Source organism: Myzus persicae, unplaced genomic scaffold, assembly GCF_001856785.1.
Source record: "Myzus persicae strain clone G006 unplaced genomic scaffold, MPER_G0061.0, whole genome shotgun sequence".
Taxonomy (NCBI): domain Eukaryota; kingdom Metazoa; phylum Arthropoda; class Insecta; order Hemiptera; family Aphididae; genus Myzus; species Myzus persicae.
The window spans coordinates 674177-688687 of NW_019104322.1; the positions used below are offsets into that span (position 1 = coordinate 674177).

The following is a 14511-nucleotide window of genomic DNA, read 5'->3' on the forward strand; positions in this document are numbered from 1 at the left end:
TTGGTCACTTGGTCATAGCTGAACATTTTCCGTGTACACGGCACTCGCGTATAGTGGAAACTGGAAACCCCTCCTTTACGGCCTAACCTATTCTTGTCTATGGACGGCAGTGCAAGTGCCTAAAAGTACCTTACGATTTACCGACTTATATAACAGTGTATTGTACACTATTTTCTCGGGCAGAGACTTTTCGTTATGTCCTCAAATCTGAATCAATATTAATGACTAATGTCTTCAAATATTTCATTCTTGAACTGCGTCAACTTCTCCTCCTCTGTAAATCCCTCTTACCAACGATGAGAAGACAATAATTCATTTTTTTAAACGTAGAAAGCAAGAGATCACTTTACTATTTTGTGATGTACAAACAATTTACAATTTTAAAATACTCATAAGTTATCACATATTTTGTCATATACAATATATAATAAATAATAATAATACAAATATGATATTTTATAACATAGCAAAAAACAAGTTAACTCGTGGGCATGAGAAGATAATATAAAATAAAATAAATGCAAATAATTAATTTTATTTATTATTTTTTTATGTAACTTCTTTATTCTTATCAAAAGCGAAATATTAGGATATTATGTTTAAAACAAGTCAAGAAAAAAATGTATAAAACTTAAGATTACATACATTTCACTAGTTGTAGTCTTCTTAAAAATAAAAATAAATTTTAAATAAAGGAGACAATGTCATTCAGTCACTTGATGAATCGGAATCTCTATGTTTCTCCTTCGATACTGTGAACACAAGACAATATGGAATGTATTCTACTCATTCATTTCTTGTATTCATACTTAACTGAAATGTTAATCTACTCATAGTCATTTTGAACTCTTCTGTTAATGCTTGACTTCATATTTTTTTTGTTTCAGTATAGCACCACTAGATGGGTTTAGGTATGCATGAGAATTGTTAATTGCCGAAGCCACCTCTGAATGATTTAATCTTGAACTATTGAATAAGTAAATTAATTAGATAAATATTTTTAATTATATCATGCTCAATGTTAAGCTACATCAGCAATTGAAATTAATACAAATATTGACGATTATTAATTTATTTATTCAGTGTTAAGTTTGAAAATCAGCTTTTTAATTTCTTTTAAAAATGTTTCTATCATATTATATTAAAAATTTTTAGGTACTGTCCTGTTGTACTAGACTGCAGCTGTTACCACGAGTACCACCCAAGACTACCTCTGTTATACTACCAAAAGTAGTACTTTCCTCTTATACGAGGTTACCTTATTTTTCTTACATTCTTTGATATTTTTTTAAATAATATGTATTGCGTTGGAAGGCCATTGGCCTCATTCGAATTATATGAAAAAAAAAATGAAATGAAGAAAAGATTTAAAAACATAATAATTATGTGTGATATATTATACGTGGTACAAGCCAAAGTGCCAAATTTGCCGAGGAGTACGGAAAACAATAAAATAATAATGATAATAATAAAAAAAGTAAAGGTTTCCCAATATATAGACATTCAAAATGGAAATTAAGCTTTAATCTTATTTTACCGCGTCCTAATCCAATTTGTCTTTGGTTCCTCACCTCAATATTTAGAACACAAACTTCCCGCAAATAGTTATTCCAACCTATTACTGTATGTTAATTTATTTTCAAATTTTGTTCACACCATTTTATTGAAGTTAACTCTTGACTCTAAGTAAAAATAAACCGTAATATAGTAACAAATAGAAAAGGACTGTGATGCTCAAACATGAGACAGACGTGACAACTATTGCAAAAACATATAAAAAGGTAATATAAAGGTAACACCAATTACAAAAACTAATAATATAGGTAATGATAGATATAATATACCTAATAATAGCCGAAGTCTCGTATAACAAGAAAGTATCAGTTTGGTAGTCTTAGACTCTTAGATAACGGGATTGTGATGTTGTCAAAAAACAGGGCAGTCTCATATTACAGGAAAGTACCAATATTTAATTTACATAATTATCATTATAATTTATATATTGTAATTCAATTTAAAAAATCTTCAACATTATTTACCGTCAAACAGGCATTTAAATTAGAGCACAAGAATATTGGTCAAACAAGGTCAGTTAATTTTTCTTTAATTTAATAATTATGATTACATCATAACTTCTAATGGACAGATTATTAATACAAATGTGTCATATTCAAATAAAGTCATTAAGATAATTTTTTTAATTCAATTATAATATTATTGTTATAACGTTTTTGAAACAATTATTTTTGGATTAGATTATAACAACTTGGATATAAACTGAACATAGTTGTTCCGAGCAGAGTTGTTCACATAACGATTTTTCATTGGTATGTTTGGTCTACTTGGATTTTGTCGATTTAATTTGACCCGTGGTAGTATCTGTCTCGTTTGTGGGTCATATATTGATGCTGGAGATTGAGCATTAGCTACAGAGTTCCTCAATGTTAATGTTCTACCAGATAGATTAGATGGAGCTGAAATAGAGTTAAAATAAAGAACTCAAGTTACTGGACATGTAAATATGCGCACATAATAAAATTGTACAAAACTGATAACGCGTAATCTTTATAATCCGACTGTTGATTGGCATTTATATAGTAGCAAAAATTGAACTATCGCATTCTGAAAAGAAAACCTCCAATGACCGTCTCTAAGACTTCAAGGTAGGTTTATTTTATTGAACTGTTCAATTTCTAATAAACAATTGTTAATCGATAAATAATCCTATATGTTTAAGGTTACTGAGATTATACTATATCATACATACCAATGAGGTGTAATAATATATTACCTGCAGTTGTTGTTTTGAATAGATTACGTTGAGTTACAAGTAAGTTTATCGATTTTGGGAACTTTGTATTCATATTAGGTTGCGGATATACACATCTCTATAAAAATTATGTATCACAGGTAAATCAAATGTAGTTTTTCATTAAAAAATGTCTTTGTAAACGACGTTGTCAACTTTTCTGGATCGGGGGCAAAAATATACAAATTAAATTTGGATGTCACACTTGATAGGGGGACGTACAGTTTACCGTGAGAAAAACATTGAACGCTCAGGTTAATTCCAGCAACGTTAAGAGTTTGTCACTATGCTTTATTTATAGTCATTGCAAATGCTAATTTAACCGGAAATTGAATATGTTTAAACTGAAAAGGTAAATCTAAGAATATAATTTGTATTCTTGGTATTAAAACAGTTTTTCCAGTACCAAAACCCGTTAAGATTATGCACTCTAAATACTCTCACTTCTCAATTTTTTGATTTGTAGTATTAGATTAGTCTTGTATCGTTGCAAAATGTGGGTGGGCTCAAATTTCTCATTGCTCGTTGAAAATGCCAAATCTCAGGCGCATATACAGGGGGGGTTCTAGGGGTTCTAAAAAAGGTATAGGTATACAATTTACACGTTCATTTTAATTAATAATAACTAATTATTAATTAACTTCATCGGACTAAATGTATGTATCAAACTTTCTCTGTGATGTGGTTAGGGTTACCGCGATCTTCTTGTTGCTGTTTTGTTCATACTCTTTACAGTTGATTTATACAAATAAACTTGGTTTGTTATGCTACTTATATATAACTGTTTTTGAATTGAAATAGTATTATATTATTATCAAACGCATCGACACCCTAGTGTAAAATTAATTTATGTAGCTTGTGAAAATCGCAACTTTATTGTAAGTTTATAACGTCAATCATATTGTATGGTGCATAAAACAAATTGATAGCCCACTCTGCTATTTTTATCTCTCTCCTATAATAAGTAGCAAATGTTATAAAATCCGAACCCTGTTTATGACCATTTTTTACACTACTGCATACGACTCGCCAAATTCACAAGATTGGGCTACGCCGAAAAGGATGTGTGAATTAGGTTGCCCATGATTTGCTCCTTAATAAATGGCCGGCATTAATATGGGCCTTAGTAATATTTTGGTTTTTATGAAAATAATTTTCATTATTCATTTAATTTTCGATTATTAGTAAAAAAAACTATTTTTCTTTCATATTATAAAATAAATAATAATAACTGTTTTTTTTTTAAATTGTATTTCAGTGTTTTCACGAAATTCATTAAAATTTTAAAATTATTTTGTAGTTAATTAAGAAATTATATTATGTACATTTTTATAGCTAAGAATTTACAATTTAAAACAAAGATTCTCATTAAGAGTTCATAATATAACCACAAATCTAAAAATATATAAATACAGTTATTTTTTACAGAATTTTAAGTTCAAATTTTGTCAAAATTACATATTAACCAAGAATAAAAAATACTTGTAGACACTTTTAAGAAAAAATGTTTATTGGAAAATATATTATCAGTACTACAACATTCATAAATAATTAAAATTAAATTACTATTATCAAATACTTACACACATTCAAAAAATTTACACGCTTTATTATTAACTTTAAACTTGTTGTTTTTCTCTATTTTGGTTTTTTTTTACCTATGCAATTTGGTAAGTTTTAATTTCTTCTTTATTAGTTAATTACTATCAATCTTATTAAGTAAATAATTGAGGTTTGTGAGCCTTATTTCTCTGATGATTGGAAAATGGTTGACTGCATTACAATTTTAATTAAAACAATATTGTTGAGGAAAAAGGATTTATATAATTATTGTAAGTTTATTCTAACAAATATTATTCAGAAGATATAATATAAAAAATATAATCCTGTTTAATTTTTCTTATTTTTTATTTAAATCTTAAATATAGGATTATTGTTCTGTTATCAAATGCTCTAAAAAACTTATTTATAAGTTTAAAAGTCTATTTACGTACATATAATTGTGATTTAATTGTATTAAACATCAATAGTATAATAATTAAATCAGCTTAACAATATTTAATATAAATAATAATGCACATAATGCCGTTGTTTAAACAAGTAGTGACATCAAAACCAGCTCCGGTAGATCATGTACAATGTATAAAGCGTGGTACCATATAATATTAATATTACAATACTTATATATTTATATATATCAGGTATAGATCAGGTATCAAAATTTCAGGGATACAATTTATAATATTAAAAATAAATGTCATATAAAAATTTCATTATTTGTGAAACAATATTTCTTGGTTCATAAGAAATTTATACGATATTAACTAAATATTCAAACTAAAAATCAAATAATGATATTATGATTTTATGCTATCTGGGATTCCTTGTATTGTGGACAACTTCCTTATAGTATTGTAACCCGTGGCATTCCCAAAAATGTTCAATGAATGTTATAAGTAATAAAAAAATCAGGGTGGGGATTTTATAGCGCTTAAAATTGCAACATACGTGCTATAATATTACATTAAATACCGCCAATATGTGCTAAAAATATACAAGATTAAAATCCACAAAATGTGCGAAAATTTGAATTTTAAAACAAAGTTATAATAGGTCGGCCGTATTAATATTTAATATAGTACCTTAAACCCTCGTTCGAAGATAATCACAACCGTAAATGACAAAAAAGGATCCCATTAAAATTATAAAATAACAAAAGATTAAAATCAATACCAAATATAGGTACTCAATACGAAATAATGTGTCGTTGTGTCTGTAAGTGTATTTTATTTAATCTATGTTTACTTTTAAAATGTATAGACATATAATCAAAAACACGTCAATTAAAATGTTATTTCATAAAATATACGATCAACTTTGTTAAAAAAATCTCAAAGTATGTGATGTCAAATGTTTAATTCCTTCAGTTCTCTGTATTATAAAACACATTTTAAGAAGCATGTTCTGTTATCTTTAAGAATTTTATAAGAAATATATGAATTTTCTAAAACCCTAACTCAGAACCCTGCTAATATATTTAAATTAATTGATGCTAGTACAACAGACACAAATAAGATGATTTATGGGACAAGGGGGACAGAATAACCCCTTACCTCCCCCCAGGGCACGCCACTGATTGTAACAGGAATGAGTCATTAACATCTTTGCACAACAAAAACGCGGAAGAAGGAAAAACAGACTTTTACCCGTCGAGAGAAAACGTTCTCGAAAAAGAAGAAAAAACAGGAGATACATCCCACAGATATATATATATATATATATATTAATATAGCAATACAGCTTACTTTTTTTTAATGGCAACCCCAATTTTTTTTACGGATTCAGTTGGAGAATTTTTTTTAAACAATTTTCCTTAACAAATATTACATTTCATCATACGATAACTGAACCAATTTTATAATTAGAAAAACATTTTTTCAACAAAAATTGTTTTAAAAAAATAGTCTGCCTGAATCCGTAGAAAAATTGAAGTCTTGTAAAAAAAAACAAGTTGTATTACGCATGTGTTTTAAGAGTTACAGTTTTGAAATTTGCCAGAAAATGTGCATTTAGATACTTCCTTATCGGATATTATTTCTCGAAAACCCCATTTCAATTAATGGTCATTCAACTGAAATATTAAGTGGCACCTACCTCATATTGTGATTTCGTGATTGCACTACCTGTATACAACTAACTTCCGTTTAACAACAATATCTTCTGCTTAAATATTTTTGAGAACCAAATTTATTTAATTCTACTTAACAAATTTCTCTTTAATACGACTTTTATTCTTGTTGCCCATGTGAAAGATTCCCCGTAGGTGCTATACTAGTGCAGTGGTATATATAAACGGAAAGGTCGATTTTGGCGGAAAACTGCGTTGTCCCGTCTCTCACCCGCGATGTGATGGCGCCAGTGAATGGAGTTGTAAGGGTCGACGGTCTGCACTCGCTATATTTTCACCTCTACGCAACGTCGGATACGATGTAATCCGGGTGCACGACGTTCGCGTCCACTTCCGCAGATGGCCGTAGCCTTACATCCACGTACTTCCGGTCGTGCCTTTTCATGAACCCGATCAGGTCGTCGTAAACGATGTTTTTCACGTCATTCGCCCACAGGAAGTCTAAGTGATTGAACTCCGGGAACGGCACGACCTTTCTCTCGGCCACGTTCGGAAGCTTGCTCGCCAGGACCTTGACGTCCTGAAAAGTATATGCGCGCAACGACAACGTGTATAAAAATGTGTACAATATTATTGTAAGGAATAAGGAAGTATGCCCAAAGATAAGAGTGCGCATATTTAGGGGAAGTGTACGATTTATTTTAATATAGTATATTATGCAACCGCAACAATCAACTTAATCTGACGCAAAATGTGTAGGTATAATTTATTATATTTTTGTTTTATGAGAATGCAGTATGCACAAAAATACAAGGCAATGCACATGTGCGAACTAGGACGAAAACACAGATCGCTTTGAGCATACTTGAAATTCCTATTACAGTTATACTAAATTAATGATATAATATTATTGCGTAAACTACGGAATGGTTTGCGTGCGCTGCCGACGACTGTGCAACGCGTTCACGAAAATTAATAATATTATTTTACCTCCATCGACGACAGCCAATCGTTTTGTGCGTGATACAGAGCCACTGGCACCGTGATGTTTGTCAGGTCGTACGCTGGCGGTTCCGGTTGTCCGTACTTTTCCAAGTTTTTCTGTTTGTTGTAGTTGTACTGGCCGAACCATTGGTCTGTTGACATATCATTGTGGGTACACAAAACGATAAATAAATCAATAAAATATACATTTTTATTATGATATCATTATGTATTAGTCGGCTGCTGAAGCCAGTCGACTAAAATAAAATTGGCAATTCTGCACAAGCACTCCCTGGTAAGAATATACAGCGAAAGGTTCACCAACTACTCTCACCCACCCATCTATTATATTTTTTAATTGTAAATTTTATTTTATATTTTCTAATTCTTAAATTCTTCTTCAATGAGTGCCGATTGAGTGGAAGATACATGCAAACCTACTTTTATCAATTAAGAGTCACCTTTTTGGTAGCAAACCATTATCGACCAAATAAAAGTTATCAATACATAATTGAAATTGAAATTTCAACCAGTAGTTTCTGTGATAAAATTTCATAAATCTATTATCATCGTATTTTATTGTTATACATATTATAGTTATGATATGAATGCACTCCACTGACCGCGTTTCATGAGCTGAGCGAAATGAGTGAGTTGACGTGCGGATGCACCAGCCGGAGTGTGTGCCAAAATTATCGGCAGAATGCTCTGAAACGGTTTTACAAAAAATGTGGTTTAGCCCATTAGTCTTAGATTTTCTGTTGGTGGGTAATGCTCAGAATCATATTTTTTTTTTAAATGGAAGCCACTCGTTTCATCGGTCGATTTTGCGTTTCTCCATGCCGCGTGAATAATATTATTTATTTAGAATATTAAATATACCTACTCATACTGGAGATAGATAATAGATACAATCAATGATAACAATTTATAAAAAATGTTGATAGACACAAAAATCGACCGGGACAATGAGTGGATCGCGAAAAATGAGCGAAGATATATTGAGAAAATAGGTTTTTTAATTATTATTAAAAACATGTATATAATATTATATCGATATCACTTCAGGTGCGCTCACGTACTTTGATCAGTCGTTTCGAATCATATCCGGCGTATAGAAACAGCAAGTTGTCGCAAACACCTTCGGCCAGCGAGTTAGCTTCGCAGAATGCTTTCCCCGCGAACAGTAAAATCTTTCCGTTCGGCCTGAACTCGTAGTATCCCAGACTGTTGCACAACCACTGAAAACCGAGGCACCACGTGAGTACAAAATGTAAAATACTCAAAAATCGGTGGCAATGGAGTAGGTATATACGATTTCAGATAGGTATAATTATATATTTCAACATACCATCATTATGTTTGTGTTTGTTTAAAAAATGATTTGTTTTTGTACATATCGATAAAATAATAGCGGAGAGTATCGGCGTTTATACATTATACCCATAGTTAACTATATTAATTGCTCCATACAGTTTTATCAATAATATTATTGTGTTTAATATAAACAAGGTAATAAAATAAATATTTATAGTCAGTGACTCTTTATCAAGCCCCAATTTAGATAATTGAAAACAATAAGTAGGTACATTATGTTAAATGTTTCCAATAAAATTATCTGTAATCTGTATGGTATACATGTGTTTTTATCTAGTAGACACTCGACAGTCATGATTGTTAGACGATTGTAAATGTATTATATTATGTGTAATAACATTTTAATGATTTGTTTTTACAATTTTTGTTAAGAATTATAATATTGAGACACATTTATAGGTATAAATGTATAATATACTCGTATTAGAAATATCAAAATGGGTCCGTCATGTTTTTATGTAATTCAGTAAATTCAGATAAACTAATAATAGTGTTATAGCTGAGAGTGTACCTATTATCCGAACATTATTTTGCTATCACAAAAATGGCAGTTAGGTACGCTTATGACGGGGAGCTAAGGTTAGGTTAGTTTCTTTCATTTTTCAGGTTGTTACGCCCTATATAGTATAGATACTTACTAAAATTATTAGGTAATTATTTTACTACGTTAAATCCACTGGATTTACGCCTACCACATCTGCGATAATAATTTTTATCGCCTCTCGCACGCTGTACTTACAGCCAACGGGTCCGCCACGGACGACAAGAAGGTCATGATCGGACTTTTGACGTGGTTCAGGTAGGCGATCGGAGCCATTGCTGACATCGACCGAACCTTGTCCTGGTACTCGGGTCTCTCCGAACACAGGACGTAAAATATGGCCGTGCCCATCGAGTGACCCACGTAGTTTAAGTCTGGTTCGCCTGTCTTGTCCAGGATGTAATCGATCGTGTTGGGCAGGTCGATTGTGCCCATCTCGTGCCAGCTAAATAATAAATAATGTGTGACAATTGTGTAAGCGACAAAATGGAGACGAGATCACGGTATTATCGTTCTGGTTCATTTACATAGTATTATAATATAATATTATTATTACTATTTTTTTAAATTTTATAAAAGTATACAACTTGTATACAACTCACTACGATAACTCAGCAATTACAGTAAAAAATATGATATTATAATAATTACCTATATTTTATGTCCAGCAATTCACGGATATCAATGTCTCCCCATATATTATGCCGGCCTAGCTCATCTAATATATCGTAATATTATATACAATAACATGTATATTGTATACAGTAAAACCTCTTTATAATGGAATCACTCATTGGTACAAACTGCATTTTTAGTTACAAAGAAGTTATATGGGAAGACCAAAATATTTTATGGAAAACACGTTACACGGGACTGTTGTTATTTTCGCTTGTGAAAAAAAGTTCTGTATGTAGGGGGACCGTTATAAGAAAGTTTTACTGTATATTATTTCTTTCTACCATCATGTTATATTTATAGGTGTTACCATTGATTATATACGGGTATTTAATAAATAATCAACGGTATTACTTATATTAATATTATGTTATTTACCTGAAATCCCAAAACTTTTCCGGTTCCCTCGCCGGGTCTAGGGTCACGTGGTTTCTGGAGTACGTGTTTCCCCGGGAATTTGCAAGCCACACGTCGTATCCCGCATCCGACAGTATGAACGCTGAAAATACGGCGAGAGATCAACAATAACAATCGTAAAAATATAATAGGTACATGACAATTTATAATAGAATAACTGCAATTTCACGACATTTGCTCTTTAGGATTCGAACTAGACTAAGTTGTCGCGTCCCAGATAATAAATCCTGTACAAAGGTAATTTGTGTCCCGCGATTTTGAATGCAAGTTACCTCGGTATACTGTTATATTATATTTATATCACGATTTAGTAATTTGTGTTATTATCATGGAACAGGTAATCAAATGAACGAGTGTGTTATCGTTCAGCATCTCAATAATAACTGTATCTCAAACTTTCATCGGATACCTAATATACCGTACATGTGTTTATGACATTAAACTAAATACTAATTATATACCATGTATTACCTAGTTCCTACCTACCTATATAATTATATTATTATTTATTATTCATCATATTATAATATGACTATGATGATATTTAGATTTTGAATGTAATACGTAAGTATGGCTAATATTGAGTTTGTATGTAGGTAGTTTAAAAAAAATGTCATTCAAATACTACAACAAAAACAGTATATGTTTCAATCCTGTTCCAGTGTTCCCATTGATATGTTTGAAAATTAGTCATCACCCAGCTTCGGAAACAGTTAAAAAAAATACCTTAATCAATTGTATAGAATACATAAATATATATATTATTAGGGAAGTGTGCATTATTTTCTATATTCTATATGTTTTAAATCACCCACTCTCTTTTTCGTCATTAATGTTTTATTGAAACTTAAGATATATTAAAAAATATCCCCCTCCCCTTCACACCATAGACAATACTTGAGTACTAGGACTTCAACCGGGACCTAAGTAAAACACTCACCTAGACTGCTATTGGGTCCTGCGATCACCCAGTCCGTCGAACTGCACAGTATGCCGTGTTGGACCAGCACCGCCGGTCTTCTGGTGAGGGCAGCCAGGTCATCGTTTCGACTGTACGGTATCCTGTGCAGCGTCAGATTGTAACCATCTGCCGTGATCACCGTGTGTCTCTCCGCCGGATATCCTTCTTGTCTAATGTAATCATCCTGTACACGTAAACGAGAGCAATCATGTTAGTAGTGATTTTTTACGCAATTTCCCGGGCATATTATGAAATGCAGATTACTATATAGTTTATACCTATAATATAAAATCAATAGTCAGCGGGGGGAGGGGGTAGTGAGGGAACTATATAGTTTGTATTTAATTTATGCACAAATACACGAAAACAATACATAGGTACTAAAGCATATAAAACCACCGAGTGTAATATTTATCCATCTTCCATGATAGTGAGTTCTATAATAAACAAAAAAAGTATGTAATATGTACCTATATGAATTTATTTATTACATTTTTTATAAATTAATGCCAATCGGCTTTTACAAAGATAGAATTAAATTTTATATTTACTTGTATACCTATAGTACCTATACATACATAACCTAAAACCAATTGATTAAAGAAATATTTGAATTATAGTTATAACATAATAATACACCATACATATAACCCCCTCCCCCCACCCCCCATGAACGGCTTGAGCTTATTATATTTTTTTTTTATATTGGATACATTTTAATTACTCCCCCTTTGATTTATTCTGGATCAACCACACATTATTACACTCATATGGATTGTGGTTGAATCAATTGTATTATGTTAACAGTGCAGGCTAATGTCATCGAATTTCACAATAATGTTGCATCTGACTGAAAGCGCTTGCATGGGTGTTGCCTAACATTTTATAGAACGAATTATATTATTTATGTTTATGTAGGTAAGTATTATACTAAGATGTTCACTTATATTTTTTATTTATTTCTATTCCTCACCGTGTCTTAGCTAAGACCATATAGTTCCTATGTATAAACATAATACTATTATATACATATATATATATAGGTATACTTTTATATTATATAGGCATTATAAAGTGCTGTGTATATTACACTCATATGGAGACTTTCGTCGAGGTACATTATATAATTATTATTTTATAATTTGCTGACCGATCGTACATATGATGCAAATACCTACTTACGTAAAGGAATTATTGAAATTGTATTTTTTATCATAATATTTTCGTTTAATATATTCGTTTACGTACAACTATAGTACTGTTGTTTTGATTGTCATTATAGTGAATTGGAAATTTGTGTATTGTGCCTATTAATACGACCTCTTATGTAAAAGAATTAAAAAGAAAGAATTGATATAGAATACGATAAACATATTTTATCTGCAGGGTGCCGCTATGCGTTTGGGCGAAGTGTCATACAAAATCAGTCATTGAACGGCTGCAATAATAAATTTGGGTTTCATAGTCCTCGCATCCATTCGCTAATTATAATGCATAAAAATATATGTATTATCAAGCGTATATATAGTATTATACTCATTATAGTGACAGACGACAGTAACGATCGACTTGGCCACGGTTTGTTGATGTCCTTCCCATGCATTATCACATACACACAATTTTAAATACCTAATACTATACAATAACATTTCATAACTATAACATAAATATTAATTCACGAAAAAGTGTAAATTTTCTTGACCTTGGAACTGTGCAGCACATCATTCTCATTCTGTAATAATATATACAGTTCAATATGTGCACAGAGGAAAAAACGCTTTCATCTCGACGGCCTTTTTTAATTTCTGCGTGTGAAAAAGCTTTAGTCGTGTTGTGAGGTGGCATATTCATATTTTCATTCATCACGAATTGGCACACTATTGGCGAGTGGTGCATATACAAATATAAAAAGACCGATCGTCGGGTATTACGTATTATTATGCCTGACACAGATAAATGATAATACAGGTACTGTAATAGAGGACAAGGTCGCAAAAGGTCGAGAAATGAATCTTTTTTAAAAACATTTCTTTTTCACATGCACGACCTTTGCCCGTCGTATTCCACGGGGACCAAGCATTATATGAAGCCACGTATATACAATAAGGTATGACATCAGGAATTCAAGACACATATTAATATTTTATGTATTCAATATTATACATATTCGAATAACAAATGCTTTGATAAGTATCTATTGAATTTTACTTAAGTTTTAATATGACAATACCTACTGTCTACTATATTGTAATATTAACAGTGACGTAAAAGGGAATGAAAAACCATCTCTATGACAGTGTCGTTGCAAAATTCCATAACAAAAATATGTTGGGTGCACTCAATGTAGCTGAATAATATATTCTATGGCCGTGTGACATAAATACATAACATAAACTAAAATAAAATACAGTTTAGGTAGTCGGTATACATAAAGATTAATAAAAGTATAGATATTTGTCCAATTATTGTAATATTATATTGCATACAATATAGGAGCCTCCTACAATTATCGTTTTAGCGGGTTGAACCGACATACAACTGCGCTCGGATCTCGGGTGGCAAAGAAAAATCTTCCTCGTCAATCGCACGCAATACAATTTAAAACACAATAATATAATAATATTTCATCGCTTGCTTAGTATATTTGAATGTGCTTACTATAATGTGGGCACATATACGGTGTAATTATTATACTTACTTATAGTCGCCGCGGCCACGGTTTGAGCAACGGTGTGAGAGATTGCGAAAACCGCGGTGGTACAGACCAAGAACGAATACAATAATTTCTGCACAGGCACCTGCAGCGATAACCGTTGGTATTGCGGAGCGCGAGCGTAAGCCCGTAAAATAAACAATAAAACGAAAATAAAAAATAACAAAATTAAATAATTATTTAACACACACCCGCGGCACACGTAACACCGCAATGATGATATATTATTATTATTATTATTATGTACGAGGACGAGCAGATTAAGCGCCTCCGCAATCACTCACGATCGTTGCGCACTCGTAGATCGTGTATTATATTGTTATATGAAATAATAGTGTATAGTGTTGTTATACACAAAATTATCCGTGTAACCGTCTTGCAGTTTATAGCAAACTGTCGTATGGCC

General features: G+C 31.5%; 1 protein-coding gene across 1 annotated transcript in view; it reads right to left on the reverse strand.

The window, feature by feature from the left end:
- Window positions 1–6336: 6336 nt before the first annotated feature.
- The window catches only part of LOC111041175 (lipase 3-like), a 22155-nt gene continuing 13980 nt past the window's right edge, over window positions 6337–14511 (reverse strand). The window contains exons 2-8 of the mRNA XM_022325382.1: window positions 11372–11576; window positions 10393–10513; window positions 9538–9784; window positions 8504–8662; window positions 8045–8129; window positions 7428–7573; window positions 6337–7017 (exon numbers count right to left, since the gene is read on the reverse strand). Coding sequence (XP_022181074.1) covers window positions 6778–7017; window positions 7428–7573; window positions 8045–8129; window positions 8504–8662; window positions 9538–9784; window positions 10393–10513; window positions 11372–11576 — 1203 coding nt within the window. The 3' untranslated portion in view covers window positions 6337–6777. The remainder of the gene's footprint in view (window positions 7018–7427; window positions 7574–8044; window positions 8130–8503; window positions 8663–9537; window positions 9785–10392; window positions 10514–11371; window positions 11577–14511) is intronic.